Source organism: Hippichthys cyanospilos, chromosome 21 (assembly GCF_059441005.1).
Source record: "Hippichthys cyanospilos isolate Australia breed blue-spotted pipefish chromosome 21, RoL_Hcya_1.0, whole genome shotgun sequence".
NCBI lineage: Eukaryota > Metazoa > Chordata > Actinopteri > Syngnathiformes > Syngnathidae > Hippichthys > Hippichthys cyanospilos.
Window position 1 is genome coordinate 3,637,611 of NC_142389.1, and position 12,044 is coordinate 3,649,654.

The window sequence follows — 12,044 nt, forward strand, 5'->3', positions numbered from 1 at the left end:
GGAAAAACAAACAGAGAACAGGGAATAATATATCAGTGAAAATAGTATATTTCAAAAGTGTGAGGTTAACACAGATTACATGCAGCTGGTAAATATTTACTTGTCAACATTTTTGGGGGTTATAGTACAACAAATACAAAAGTCATTCATACAGTTGAGAAAATGAAATGTATTGCTCATTAAATTTTCACAAGTAATGCATTCGTTACTAATGAGAGCATCAATTTAAATGCTTTACACAGCAACACGGTTTCTATTAAAGAGCAAAAAAAAACAAAAAAAACAGAACATAGCTTTGTGGAACAAATGTTGCTTTCTTCAAATCTTTTGCTACTTTTTCTACACTTTACAGGATAGACAACAAAAATGGGGAAGTCAACCCAAAAGATTTTTCAGTTATATATTTGAAGCAGCCCCAGTCGTCAAAACTTGACATTCTGATTAACACAGAGAATTATTTGTCATTGTTCCCTGTCTTGATCCTAGTTTTAGGTTTCTTGTTGATAAGAGCATTCTGGGATACGTTTTGAGTAATCAATAAATGCAGACCTAATTTGTATTATTTTTCTGATTGGCTCTTGGCCAGAAAATGCAAGATAGAAGTTTTTTAATTCCCTATCTTTTTAATAAATTCTACCTCAGTAACACTTTTTTTCACTTGTAGTGTATGTGACAGATGAAATTTAGACAAATTTAGACAAATGTTAAAGAAACCGTCTTCCATAGTTGTAGGGCAGTCAGTTATGAGAACCGTGTAAAGCATGATGTCATCCAGTGGACATGATTGTTGAATGCGCTCTTTTCCCTGTATTAAACATGATAGTGTATTATAGCCTAGGGTTAAATCTCTAAGATGGCTTTGTTTTTGTGCTACACTTATATTACTGTGTTGTATTTCAATTGCAGTTAAACTGTAGAACCACAGTCGCTTACTCTTACTGGGATCGCTGGCTTGCTGGTGCCTATCCCATCTGTCTTCAAGCAGTAGGCGCGGGACACAGGTAACATATTAAATAAATATTATATAATCTGTAAAGATTATATAATATATAAAGACAATTTGTGGGTTGACTTCCCCTTTAAGTCCTTTTCAAATCCACATGGAACTATGAGGTGTAATATAACTGCAAGCTTCTGCAAACATTTCACTACATAGGGTGTCGAAGTTGGTACCACAAAAAATAAGCACAAGAATGCTTCTATCTTTGAGAATTAAAACAAAAATATCACAAAACTTTTTCTTACTTCAAGTGGGAAGTGTAGACAAATGTACCGGCTAACACCACCAACAAAGAAAAAAAGTTTAGAAAACGAACAGTGAAATACAAAATGACATTGTTTTCACATTATGCAGATCAGTCTTCTGAAGTTTCGTCGTCTAAGGGGGTTTGACCGGTTTCTTTGTTTTTTCGCACCTCCTCCAATTTTTTGTCCTATTAAGGAAAAACAAAATTACTGTTGTCTCAACAACTGGATGGAAGTGTATCAAATTAACAAAACTACTTACTTTCTCCTTGAATTTTTCATTCATTGCAGCCATCATTGCAGTGCGTTTCCCCTTGTTGGCTTCCATTTTTTGGTTTAGTTTCTCCTCGGCCATTTTGCTGAAATTGTTGTTCTCTTCCATAGCTTTCTGCTGCACTTCTTTTTCATGCTCACGTTTTTCTGCTAAATGCTTCAAGACCTCAGCTTCATGGTTCTGTAAAAAATATAAATGTCATTCCTACATTATTAATCTGATGGACCATGCTCTTTTACAACAGCTGTGTCAAACTCAATTTAGGTCAGGGACCACATGGAGGAAACTAAAAGTCTCAAGTGGCTCGGATTATTAAAATCAATGTATGCAATTTAAAAACAATTAGCGTCGCTTATATGCAGATTTTCGTGGCAGTCTACAGTAAGTACATTATATATACAGTAAGTATAGTATATACATGTTCCTGTTTTGTTCCTTGATTCCTTTTTGTCTCTAGATTATGAATAGCCGACAAATGAGTTTGGTCCTACCCATTTTTTTAAATGCTTCACAAAATCATCTTACAGATTGCATTCGGCCCGCGGGCCGTATGTTTGACACCCTCGTTTTAAAAATAGATGCTGTACAGTTTCATCTATTAATAAAATATTGAAACACATTTTGATAACCCCCCCCACACACTGAATTAAATAAGCAATTTCTACTTTGCGTCTTTCTTCAGCAGCATCCAGCTTCCTCTGAATTTCTTCCAGCGAGACATCCTTTTTCTTTGGGGGAGCCAAGGGGAAATCACCCTTTGTGTCTGGGGTAGGAACACCAAGGATAACCTCAAAAGCCTGGCCAGAGGCCCGCTTGTCAAGCTCCTTGACCTGAATATCTGTAGAGTGAGTAAAATAAATTCAGCAAATCAAAACACGTCGGTATTATGAATAAGAATAATTCTAATATATTCACCTTCGGGGGCTGCCATCTTAAAATTATGCTCGTTGATTTTCCTTCAGGAACAAATGTAGAAAAAGTTGGGATTAATACAATAGGCTGGTCGGTGTGAATGACTAGACAAAGACAAATTTTAGAAATTAAGCACAATGACGACACCCCAAGGCCTGCTACACAACTGCAGCCAACCACCGCCCATCTCCCAAAAAAAAACAACGGTCTTGGCATCAAGCAGTCATCCATATTGAGCACCAGTGTGTGACATTTTCCCGAGTTAAAATCAATGTAATGAAGTAAATATTTATATTGCACCTTGTGAAGACACATGGTTTTGTGTGTTGACAGTGAACGATAACATATTGCACAATAATTACGCATTTAGTCATCAGCCAAATTGGTGGGGGATGTTAATTTTTATGGACTATTTCCAGTGAATAAATTATATTTAGTGGCCAGACGCTTGCACACCAGGTCGCAGGAAAACAATATAATTCTTACAATAAAAAGTATTTTAATACAATATTGTGCACGCACATACACGCACAGACATGCATTCACATTTACACGTGTGTGCGCGCACACGAATGTGTGTGTGTGTGTGTGTACACATGTATCTAGTACACACATCGTGCCCCACCTAATCTCAACTGGTGCCTTTGAAAGCAGATTTATGAAAAGCAAACTAATTGTACGCATCAATTTCCTGTCATGGCCTCATTACAAACGAGTGGGGCGAATGCACACAGGGGGCAATACTGGTTGGGTGTCTATTTTGCCGTACCCAATTAACATTTAATGGTTTTAATGTTGCCTGAACACAAAAAAAACGTAGGGTCAGTCCACAGTGCTGTTGTTGTTGTTTTTTCTTCATTCGATCGCACAGGCATGACACTCATCATCAAACAAAGACGCCTTGACGGCGCCGCGAAAAGCAGCAGCAAACAAAGACGGACTCACATTATCGGATAAACAATTCGTTCGCGTTCCAGTGGCAAAAGCTTCAACTCACCATTTATGCTGACATTCATTCATCCCAAAAAATTGACCTTTTCAATTGAACCTAATTTGTCTAACCACATCACACCCATACTGAGCGCAAACAATGAAGCCTTCACAAAATGACGTTATCGACGAAATGATGTGGCATTTTAATGCTATACTGTTGGCACCGCAATAAGCCATGCACAGACAATCGGTTCACAGCACAACAGCAAAATAAAATGTTTGCCTTGCAGCGCAAATACGCTATAGGCATATTCGGCATCGTCTCGTAAAAAATGAAACCAAATTGTAGCCTACTTACTAACGTGTCCCGTACCTTGCGACAAATGTTTGAATCACACGCGATGTGCACCAGGTGTAGATTTGACAGAATGATTCCTGCACACAAATCGCACGAGTATTGCACTGGCAGTGCTCACATAAATACTGGACGTTAAAGCTGTCGTCATAGCGCTTCGCAGCCATTGGTTGATCACATTCATAGGGTGCAAATGCATGTGATGAAAAACAAATTATTTTGAATTCACTTCATTTAAATATGATTAAAATGGAGTAAAGTGACGTTTTCCCATATTCTCCCTACATTAATTAATCACTGTTAAACTGAGTCATCTATATTGCTAACTCAATTCCTCAGTCTTATTCATTAAAGGTATCATATTACGTATACGTTAACAATTACATAACAATTTGATGTATCCTATACCCCTTTAGCGTTGTAACCATAACTAAATATTTTACTAATTTTGTTGAATCAGAGATGCAAGTAAACTTTTTAGACATTTTATAGGCTGATTCCAAAATTGCCCAGTTGTTTTTTTTCACCACCACAAGGTTGAACGAATAATTGAACAAGTAAATGAACAAATAAACATACAAATCACAGTCGGCTAGATTATAGCTGTGAGCTATACATAGGCCCGTTACAGTATGGATTTATTGCTTTGTGAGGAAATAATGTAAACTATAATTATTTCATATTTGATAACTGATCACTTACATTCGTGTTCGTTAAAAAAAGCCTGCTTTCCATTGTGCACAACAACATAAAAAGGGTGGCTCACGCAACTTTTTGTCATTTATTCATGAGTTTCAGCCGTGCACCGTAATTGCTGTAACGCAGTAGTGTAAGGCATTACACACACAAAAATAGTAATATTATACTCGTTACAATTCAGAGTAAAGCACTGCATTACAATGCATTTTTAGCCTGGCGGTGGTGAATTTTTTCCCTCCCAAATTCTCCGAAAACACAGCGAGATCGGAAGAGAGAAATCCTGAGTAAATTCTACGTTTGGTTGTATATGACAGCGCTCCTGATACACACGCCTGTCCGATAGATGGCGATAATGCACCCGAACGCTGGTTTCGACCCAGTAGTTCACGTCAGACAAGAACAAGAACGCGGGCTATAGTCCATGTGTGGAAAAAAAATCCCCTTTTCATACAATTACTTGCTGTCTTTATTCGGCTATTGACTTGATTTCGAGCGCATTGCATTGTTCTATGAAACATGGAGACCATTTTAGAGCAGCAACGTCGCTATCACGAAGAAAAGGAGAGGCTAATGGATGCTAAAACCAGGGAAGTGTTACACAAGAAATCGACGGTAAGTGTTCACGCATGCTACAATTAGCATTACGGTATATGTTACGTTATCAAGTCGTACACAACAAAACGACTAGTTTAATTATAAACCTTAACTAATATCTTGTGTCAACAGTTGCGGGATCAAATCAATTCGGATCACAGGACAAGATCCATGTTGGACGTAAGTTCTTAAACATTATACATCATTTCTTTAGCTTATCGAGGGGTTCGAGCTTTGTGCTAAAAATAGTAACACACAGTAGACTCTTTCGCATTTTCATTGCGTACGCCGATGTTGCAGGTCAACTATGGCGCGAGATAATATCTAATATTCGTAAGAAACTGCGTTGAGGGCAGTCTTCACTCGATAAATCCGCAATTTCTTTCATACAGGGCATTACGGTAATGTGCAATCACTTTCAAAATACGGCTACCACTTGGAATACAACTTGAGAACCCTGATTAATGAGAATCGCTTTTTTTGCACGGAAGAATACATTGTACAGTCGTAGCAGCGTCGCCAAGGATTTAAGAGCTGCAACTTAAACGAATGTAGAGGAAACACTGTACTGTATGTGATATTGTACAGTGACATGATTGATATTGTTATAAAATATAGCTCTGCTGTAACTTTCTCTGCAGTGTAGTAATGCTTTTCATGTCTATAATAGATAGTCAACTTGTTACAAGCTCACGTAAACATTTACAACTTTCCTATTCGTGGACTTAATTCTTCTTATTTTTTTGTAGAGGTATATGGAAGTGAGTGCCAATCTCAGAGACTCTTATGAAGATAAAGATGGGTAAGTCCTTGCTAAACTGTAAATTGGGATGTGAAATGATCTTGAAAGATTAGAAACTGTGTTTTTAATATTGTTGATTTTCAATATTCATGCCCTCTACATTATTATTGACAGCATGAGGAGGGATGAGCTTTCTGCCATCTCGGGGCCCAATGAATTTGGAGAGTTCTACAACAGACTTAAACAGATAAAGGAGTTTCACAGGAAGCACCCAAATGAAGTAAGTGATTCATTAACCCCGCACCCGCCAAGGGAATTTCATGCATGTACATGTGGGTACCAGAATTTTAAAAATATGTTCAGCTTAACGGCCCTCGGACTTCAATCGAGAGCGGAGCCCACCATAGCTGAACAAATACGTTAACGGGAAAAGGAGCGTTTACACTCGAAATTCCAATTTGAACACAACAGCACTTTTCGTATTATCATCCCAACATTCTCTTTCTTTTCATGCAAATAATATTATTAACTTAGCTTATTATTAACTTAGTCTGAATGGTGCATATGTACGAATCACAATTCATATCAATGTATGAATAAAAGATCCGCTATCATAACCGTCTGTATTTGCTGATTTTTTCAAAAACTTGTAAAATCAACTTGGAAAAGTCATCAAGAGGTCATTCAGATGTGGTCTGCAGACCAGAATATTCTCATCCCTGTTTTAGACTATCAATTTAGTTTAAATTGGAATGACCTTTCAATGATTTGCGATGGTTTGTTTCCCTGCAGATTTCGATTCCAATGTCTGCAGAGTTTGAAGAGCTGATGAGAGCCAGAGACAACCCTAGTGATGAAGCTCAAAGTAAGTCTTGTCAACTCAGTGTAATTGTTTGCGGTAGCATCCCGCACTTCCTATAGCCCCTGCAGTGTTTCCTATAGGATGGGGGGGGGCTGGTTTGCTAAGCTTTTTTTTTACCCTAATGAACAATGAATTGCTGCAGACCTAGTGGACTTCACAGATGAGGAGGGATATGGCCGCTACCTTGACCTCCATGACTGCTACCTCAAGTACATCAACCTGAAAGCAGTTGAGGTACTTCTACTGTGCATAATTCATTATACACAATTAAGCAAACTCATATTTGCTCTTCACCAATGGCCTGTATATCCACCTTTTTCAACAGAAAATTGAGTACATCACTTACCTGTCATCATTTGACCAGCTGTTTGACATTCCCAAAGACAGAAAGAATGCAGAGTACAAAAAGTAAGTACAGTGTCATATTAAAGCTACTTTCAATGGCTGAAAGATTAAACGTAATTTTAATACTTCAATTCTATATTTGACATATTTACAAAACATATTTGAAATGAGCCAAAACATATTTGAAGTGAACCTACCTGGCTGGACGGGCTATTCCTTTGTCTTCCAAGAGATCACATGATGGCATCGCCAAAAACACCAGTTTGTAGCTATTGAATTATACCTATTAAAAAAAAATCTAAATTAACTCAATTTTAAAAGACTGTGGCATCCCGGTAGTTTGATATAGACGTAAACCAGAAAGCCGTGCATCTCAATATCTCTCCACTGGAGACATATACCATGTTTGCATGTGTCCATTCAGGTATTTGGAGATGCTGCTGGAGTATCTACAGGACTACACAGACCGTGTGAAACCTCTGCTTGACCAGAATGACCTGTATGACAAAGTGCTGTTAGACTTTGAGAAAAAGTGGGAGAGCGGCACATTTCCAGGCTGGCCTGTAGGTCTTCCTCGTCGTTGGGTTAGGTAAAATATGATGCAGTCATAATTATTTTATTTGCCTTTTTTGATCGCAGAAAGAGACAAGTAGCGCTTTGACACATGCTGGAGCTCATTTAGACCTGTCAGCTTTTTCGTCTTGGGAGGTATAAAAAAAAAAATCTATATGCATACACACACACTCACTAAACTTAATGTGAATGTCACGTTATATGTGGGATAATTTTTACTTTTTTCACACAGGAGTTAGCTTCCTTGGGTCTGGACAGATTAAAGTCCGCTCTTCTGGCGTTGGGACTTAAATGTGGCGGGTGAGTGCATTTGAAAGGTAACACTGGTTATGTCTGATTTATGTCTTTTTTTAAACATTTCTGGGACTGGATACCAGCGGTTGAAATGAGTTTCCTTTGACTTAGAGATACGATAAAAACCGCCGTCATCAGGAAGAGCCGATTAGATGGCTTAAGGATTTTTTTAGGCTGCCGCTTGGATGTTTTCGTCGTGAACTTTTCTGGACATGTTACATTTTTATGAGGCTCTGAGGACAACTCTGGACACGCTGGAGACACAATGTCTTCGGGCTGGCCTGGAAACTCGTACTAACCCCGGATAAGTGGAAGCAAATAGAATAATGGATGATAGCCACACCAAATGTATTCGTACAAACTGTATTGTTGGATTTAAAATTTGTGATCAATAGGTTTGTGTATTTATTTTGTCTTTGTGTGTTTGACAGGACTCTTGAAGAGAGAGCTCAGCGACTCTTTAGCACAAAAGGCAAATCTTTGGAATTGCTGGATCCTTCGCTGTTTGCCAAGAATCCCAAAGTGAAAGGTCCTAAAAAGTATGTGTAAACCAGTACAGTAACTTTATTTTTTTTCCAGGGGAATGTTCAAAAAATTTGGGTAGTATTTAGTACTTATCGCTAACACTAGTTGCGCTCAAAATTGATTTATTTTAAATCAAATACACTTGAGGATCACTGAACACTAACTCTTTGATTACACCCCTCACATTTATGCAGGTATTTGGCAAAGGCAATTAAGTGTAGAATTCGAATATATAAATTTTTGGTTTTGTTCTTCATATGTATAAAAATGTTTATTTTGTGTGTGTAGTATGAAAAACACAAGTGCCTATAATTAAGGTCAAATTAATCATCTTTTTCATTCACCATACCTGCAGAGACACCGAACGAAATAAGGAAATTGCCTTTTTGGAGGCTCAACTCTATGAATATGTTGAAATCCTTGGTGTAAGTATAATAATCTTACCAAAGAACTCTTAAAAGTGTGGCAATTTTGAGAAAACCTCTTCTGTAGTCAACATGTTCCTGTTCATTTGCATTTATAGGAGCAGAGGCAGCTTACTCATGAAAATGTGCAGAGGAAGCAAGCTAGAACTGGAGAGGAACGTGAGGAAGAGGAGGAAGAGCAGCTCTCTGAGAGTGAAAGCGAAGACGAAGACAACGAGATCATCTACAACCCTAAAAATTTGCCCCTTGGCTGGGATGGCAAGGTAGAAAAGATCAGTCATGTACAAAAGGAATGTCAAAATTGGGGTTGTTAGGAAAACTGTGTTGGTTTAACTACAGAAATTGCAAGCTTAAGTTCCTCACACCTGTTGCAGTTCTTGGCAGGCTTAGCAAAAAATTAGTGCTCATTTTTGTTGATCAGAAAAACAAACAAAAAAAAAACTGCCTGGGTCATTTTACTTTTCATTTCGCGGGATCACTGCAAAAGACAAACTATTAGGAGGTTAGCTGCTTGGAAAGTAGATAGGGTTTGGGCACCCCTGATATAGACGCTTCATTTCATTCGTTTTATTTGTACTTTTCACATTACATGTAGAAAATTGTATATCACTTGTTGAGTACATGCTTTGACCCTTTTACTTTTCTTCCAGCCCATTCCATACTGGCTTTATAAACTCCATGGCCTGAATATCAACTACAACTGCGAAATTTGTGGAAACTACACCTACCGAGGACCCAAGGCCTTTCAGCGGCACTTTGCGGTATTTCCTTTTCATGCACACTTTCATATCTTCACTTTCCAGACGTTATTTTACTTTTGAGTTGTGCCCAGTGTTTCACACTTGCTTCAACATGAGGGGAAGTTAGCTCCCGGGTAGTGGCGGTGGCAGTGGAAATAATTTTTTACTGCAGAGCGGGCTAGAGTAGCATAGGGCCGAGTGGATACCGTTGGTGGAAACACGGCTATGTTAAAATCTAGTCACCCCTGCCACCAATCCATCTCACCGTTGCGCAATAATTAATACTGGTGCAAGACTAACATTTTAACTATAAATGTGTAATTCATTTAGAGTTTCACGTCTATCCTTCTTCAATGGATGTGCATTTGTGTTTTGGTTAGGAATGGAGGCATGCTCATGGTATGCGCTGTCTGGGAATCCCCAACACTGCCCACTTTGCCAATGTCACACAGATTGAGGACGCTGTCTCTTGTAAGTCCCGTTTTACAATGACGGAAATTTTTGCAAGGCACTTTTGATCACAGACGATATGATTAATTCTGGAAGGAATGGTAATCTATCTTAGAGTTATAAATGAGTTTAAAATTGTCTATCTTCATTAAAACATGAACTTAAAGGGATAGTGTGTAAGATTTAGATCGTTTTTCATTATGGACAGCAGGGGGTGCTGCGTGTACCATTGTCCGTGGCTATAACAAACATGGCCGCCTCCGGAGAAGTGTAATATAATTTAATGATTACTAGAATATATTTTAAACAGACTGTTGGTCATTAAAGACACAGTCATTTGCAAGTTTTTGAAATTCACGATCATTTATTCCTTTTTCATGAAAACGGTCTAAATCTTACACACTGTCCCTTTAAGGGTGCTAGCCTGAGCCCTGAATTTCAGAGCTGAAAAGGAGTAGAATCCTGCACCAACATTTTTGGTTTGGTATCATAAAAGGGTTTGTTCTAATGGCTTATCTTTGCTCAACACTAGTGTGGGCAAAACTGAAGTCCCAGAAGGCCTTGGAGCGTTGGCAGCCTGACACAGAGGTAAGGAGGCAACACATTTTTGACAACTATGTCCTCCAAAACACATAAAAATGCAAGGTCAATTCCTACGTTTTTGTTGTTTACTGAAGACATTTTGGGTTCCAGATCAAAAAGGCTCCCACTGTTTGCAGTAACGGGGTGGGTGGGGCTAGCATGACTGTCCATGTAGACCGGCAAGCAGTTTTGTTTTAAACCAAATTTAACGTTTGACGCTCATTGGTCGTTTTCCTCTTCTTCACTGTGCGCGGCTTTTAATTTTATCTTCATTTTGATGATTTATTGATATGAATCAGTCAATGGTTTGCTTTAAACTGGGTCATTTTGAAACCCAAGTTTGCAAGGGCGAATGGATGTTTTTTCCCCAACTCGAAAACCCAACACCCCAGTGTTGTTTCTTTAGCCACAAAGGTTCAAATATTCATCTTTCCACATGAAACATGACTGTCTTCAATATGCAAATAAAAGGAATTGCCCTTCATGTTCCAATATTTTTTTCTTCCCAAGGTTGCTGACAAATCTTAATGTTAACACCTTTGTGTTTTTCAGGAAGAATATGAGGACTCTAGTGGCAATGTAGTAAATAAAAAAACATATGAGGACCTCAAGAGACAAGGGTTACTGTAGGTATCCCACAAATTTGCACCATGTTCCTCATTTTTATTGCTAGTTTTTTTTTTTTTATCCTTTTGGATTTGGACCCAACTTCCATTCCCCATTTTGATGTTATGTAATTCAGCAATTTTTGATTACCACAATAAAGGTCACATTCTGGATCTTTTATTATGTTTCAATCTTGTGTTGTGAATCAATATCCAAACAAGTGGAATTCAAACAGAAGTAACCACGGTTTCTTTTTTTAGAATAAGTTTATACGTTCTCCCTCCCGCGTCATCTGCCTTATCAGGCAACTGCAGTGTGCAGCGAGAGCCTCTTCTCATTGTATATCCTGTGAGTCTTCGGCTGCAGCAGCCAATCACATTAAAGCTGCTGTTGTCCACTTCATACTTGGCCGGTTTCAGTGGTGACATATGCTTCATTCGCGCAGGGTCCAAACAAACAAAGTCGGCTGTGGTGGAAGTTTTCAGCTTTCAAAAAGGATCGGGTGAACTTACGAGTCAGCTAGCGAGATCCAGACAGAGCAAGCATGTGTGTGTGTGTGTGGGAGGAGCGTTTGCATAAGCCACAAAAAGCTGCAACCAAGTGATTTAACCATTATTACAATACAATTGTACAATTGTTTTAACAGTTATTTATCTTTTCTGTGTTGAGGGATCCCCAAAAATTTAAATGAAGGTCAAGTGATGGGGTTAGCCCTTGATTCCTGAAAAAAAAAAGTATTGGTTATCTGCCTCTATGATAAATGGTAGCCCCGAAAAAAGCATGTTGGTCAATCTAGAATATAAAAATTGTGAGGGAGTGATATATTCTAAATATATAGCAAATTGTGGTACCTCTAAATATTGCCTTCAAAATAATTGCACAGTAAAA

General features: G+C 38.3%; 2 protein-coding genes across 3 annotated transcripts; one reads left to right on the plus strand and one right to left on the minus strand.

The window, feature by feature from the left end:
* Positions 1–25: 25 nt before the first annotated feature.
* On the minus strand, positions 26–3,878 carry LOC148406209 (stathmin-like). Of its 2 annotated transcripts, none has more exons than XM_088405296.1 (5): positions 3,738–3,878; positions 2,435–2,475; positions 2,185–2,357; positions 1,508–1,699; positions 26–1,433 (listed from the first exon to the last, which is right to left on the minus strand). In XM_088405296.1, the coding sequence occupies exons 2-5, from the start codon at positions 2,448–2,450 to the stop codon at positions 1,356–1,358; spliced, it is 459 nt and encodes a 152-aa protein (XP_088261422.1). In that variant the 5' UTR covers positions 2,451–2,475; positions 3,738–3,878; the 3' UTR covers positions 26–1,355. The 2 variants fall into 2 exon arrangements, with proteins under 2 accessions (XP_088261422.1, XP_088261423.1); XM_088405297.1 differs by having other exon boundaries at positions 3,723–3,841.
* Positions 3,879–4,801: 923 nt separating this feature from the next.
* On the plus strand, positions 4,802–11,336 carry sf3a3 (splicing factor 3a, subunit 3). The gene is made up of 17 exons (XM_088405174.1): positions 4,802–5,030; positions 5,145–5,192; positions 5,762–5,814; positions 5,929–6,034; positions 6,547–6,619; positions 6,759–6,850; positions 6,942–7,024; positions 7,386–7,524; positions 7,601–7,669; positions 7,767–7,834; positions 8,260–8,367; positions 8,709–8,778; positions 8,877–9,041; positions 9,429–9,539; positions 9,899–9,989; positions 10,501–10,556; positions 11,103–11,336. Exons 1-17 carry the CDS (start codon positions 4,935–4,937, stop codon positions 11,178–11,180), a joined length of 1,506 nt encoding a protein of 501 aa, XP_088261300.1. The 5' UTR covers positions 4,802–4,934; the 3' UTR covers positions 11,181–11,336.
* Positions 11,337–12,044: the final 708 nt, after the last annotated feature.

Coding starts and splice junctions, on each gene's coding strand:
- sf3a3 (XM_088405174.1), top strand. CDS start 4,935: ATGGAGACCATTTTAGAGCAGCAACGTCGCTATCACGAAGAAAAGGAG. Junction 5,193..5,761: donor GGACAAGATCCATGTTGGAC/GTAAGTTCTTAA, acceptor ATTTTTTTGTAG/AGGTATATGGAAGTGAGTGC. Junction 6,035..6,546: donor ACAGGAAGCACCCAAATGAA/GTAAGTGATTCA, acceptor GTTTCCCTGCAG/ATTTCGATTCCAATGTCTGC.
- LOC148406209 (XM_088405296.1), bottom strand. Junction 1,700..2,184: donor CTGCTGAAGAAAGACGCAAA/GTAGAAATTGCT, acceptor TATTTTTTACAG/AACCATGAAGCTGAGGTCTT. Junction 1,434..1,507: donor ATGAAAAATTCAAGGAGAAA/GTAAGTAGTTTT, acceptor TTTCCTTAATAG/GACAAAAAATTGGAGGAGGT.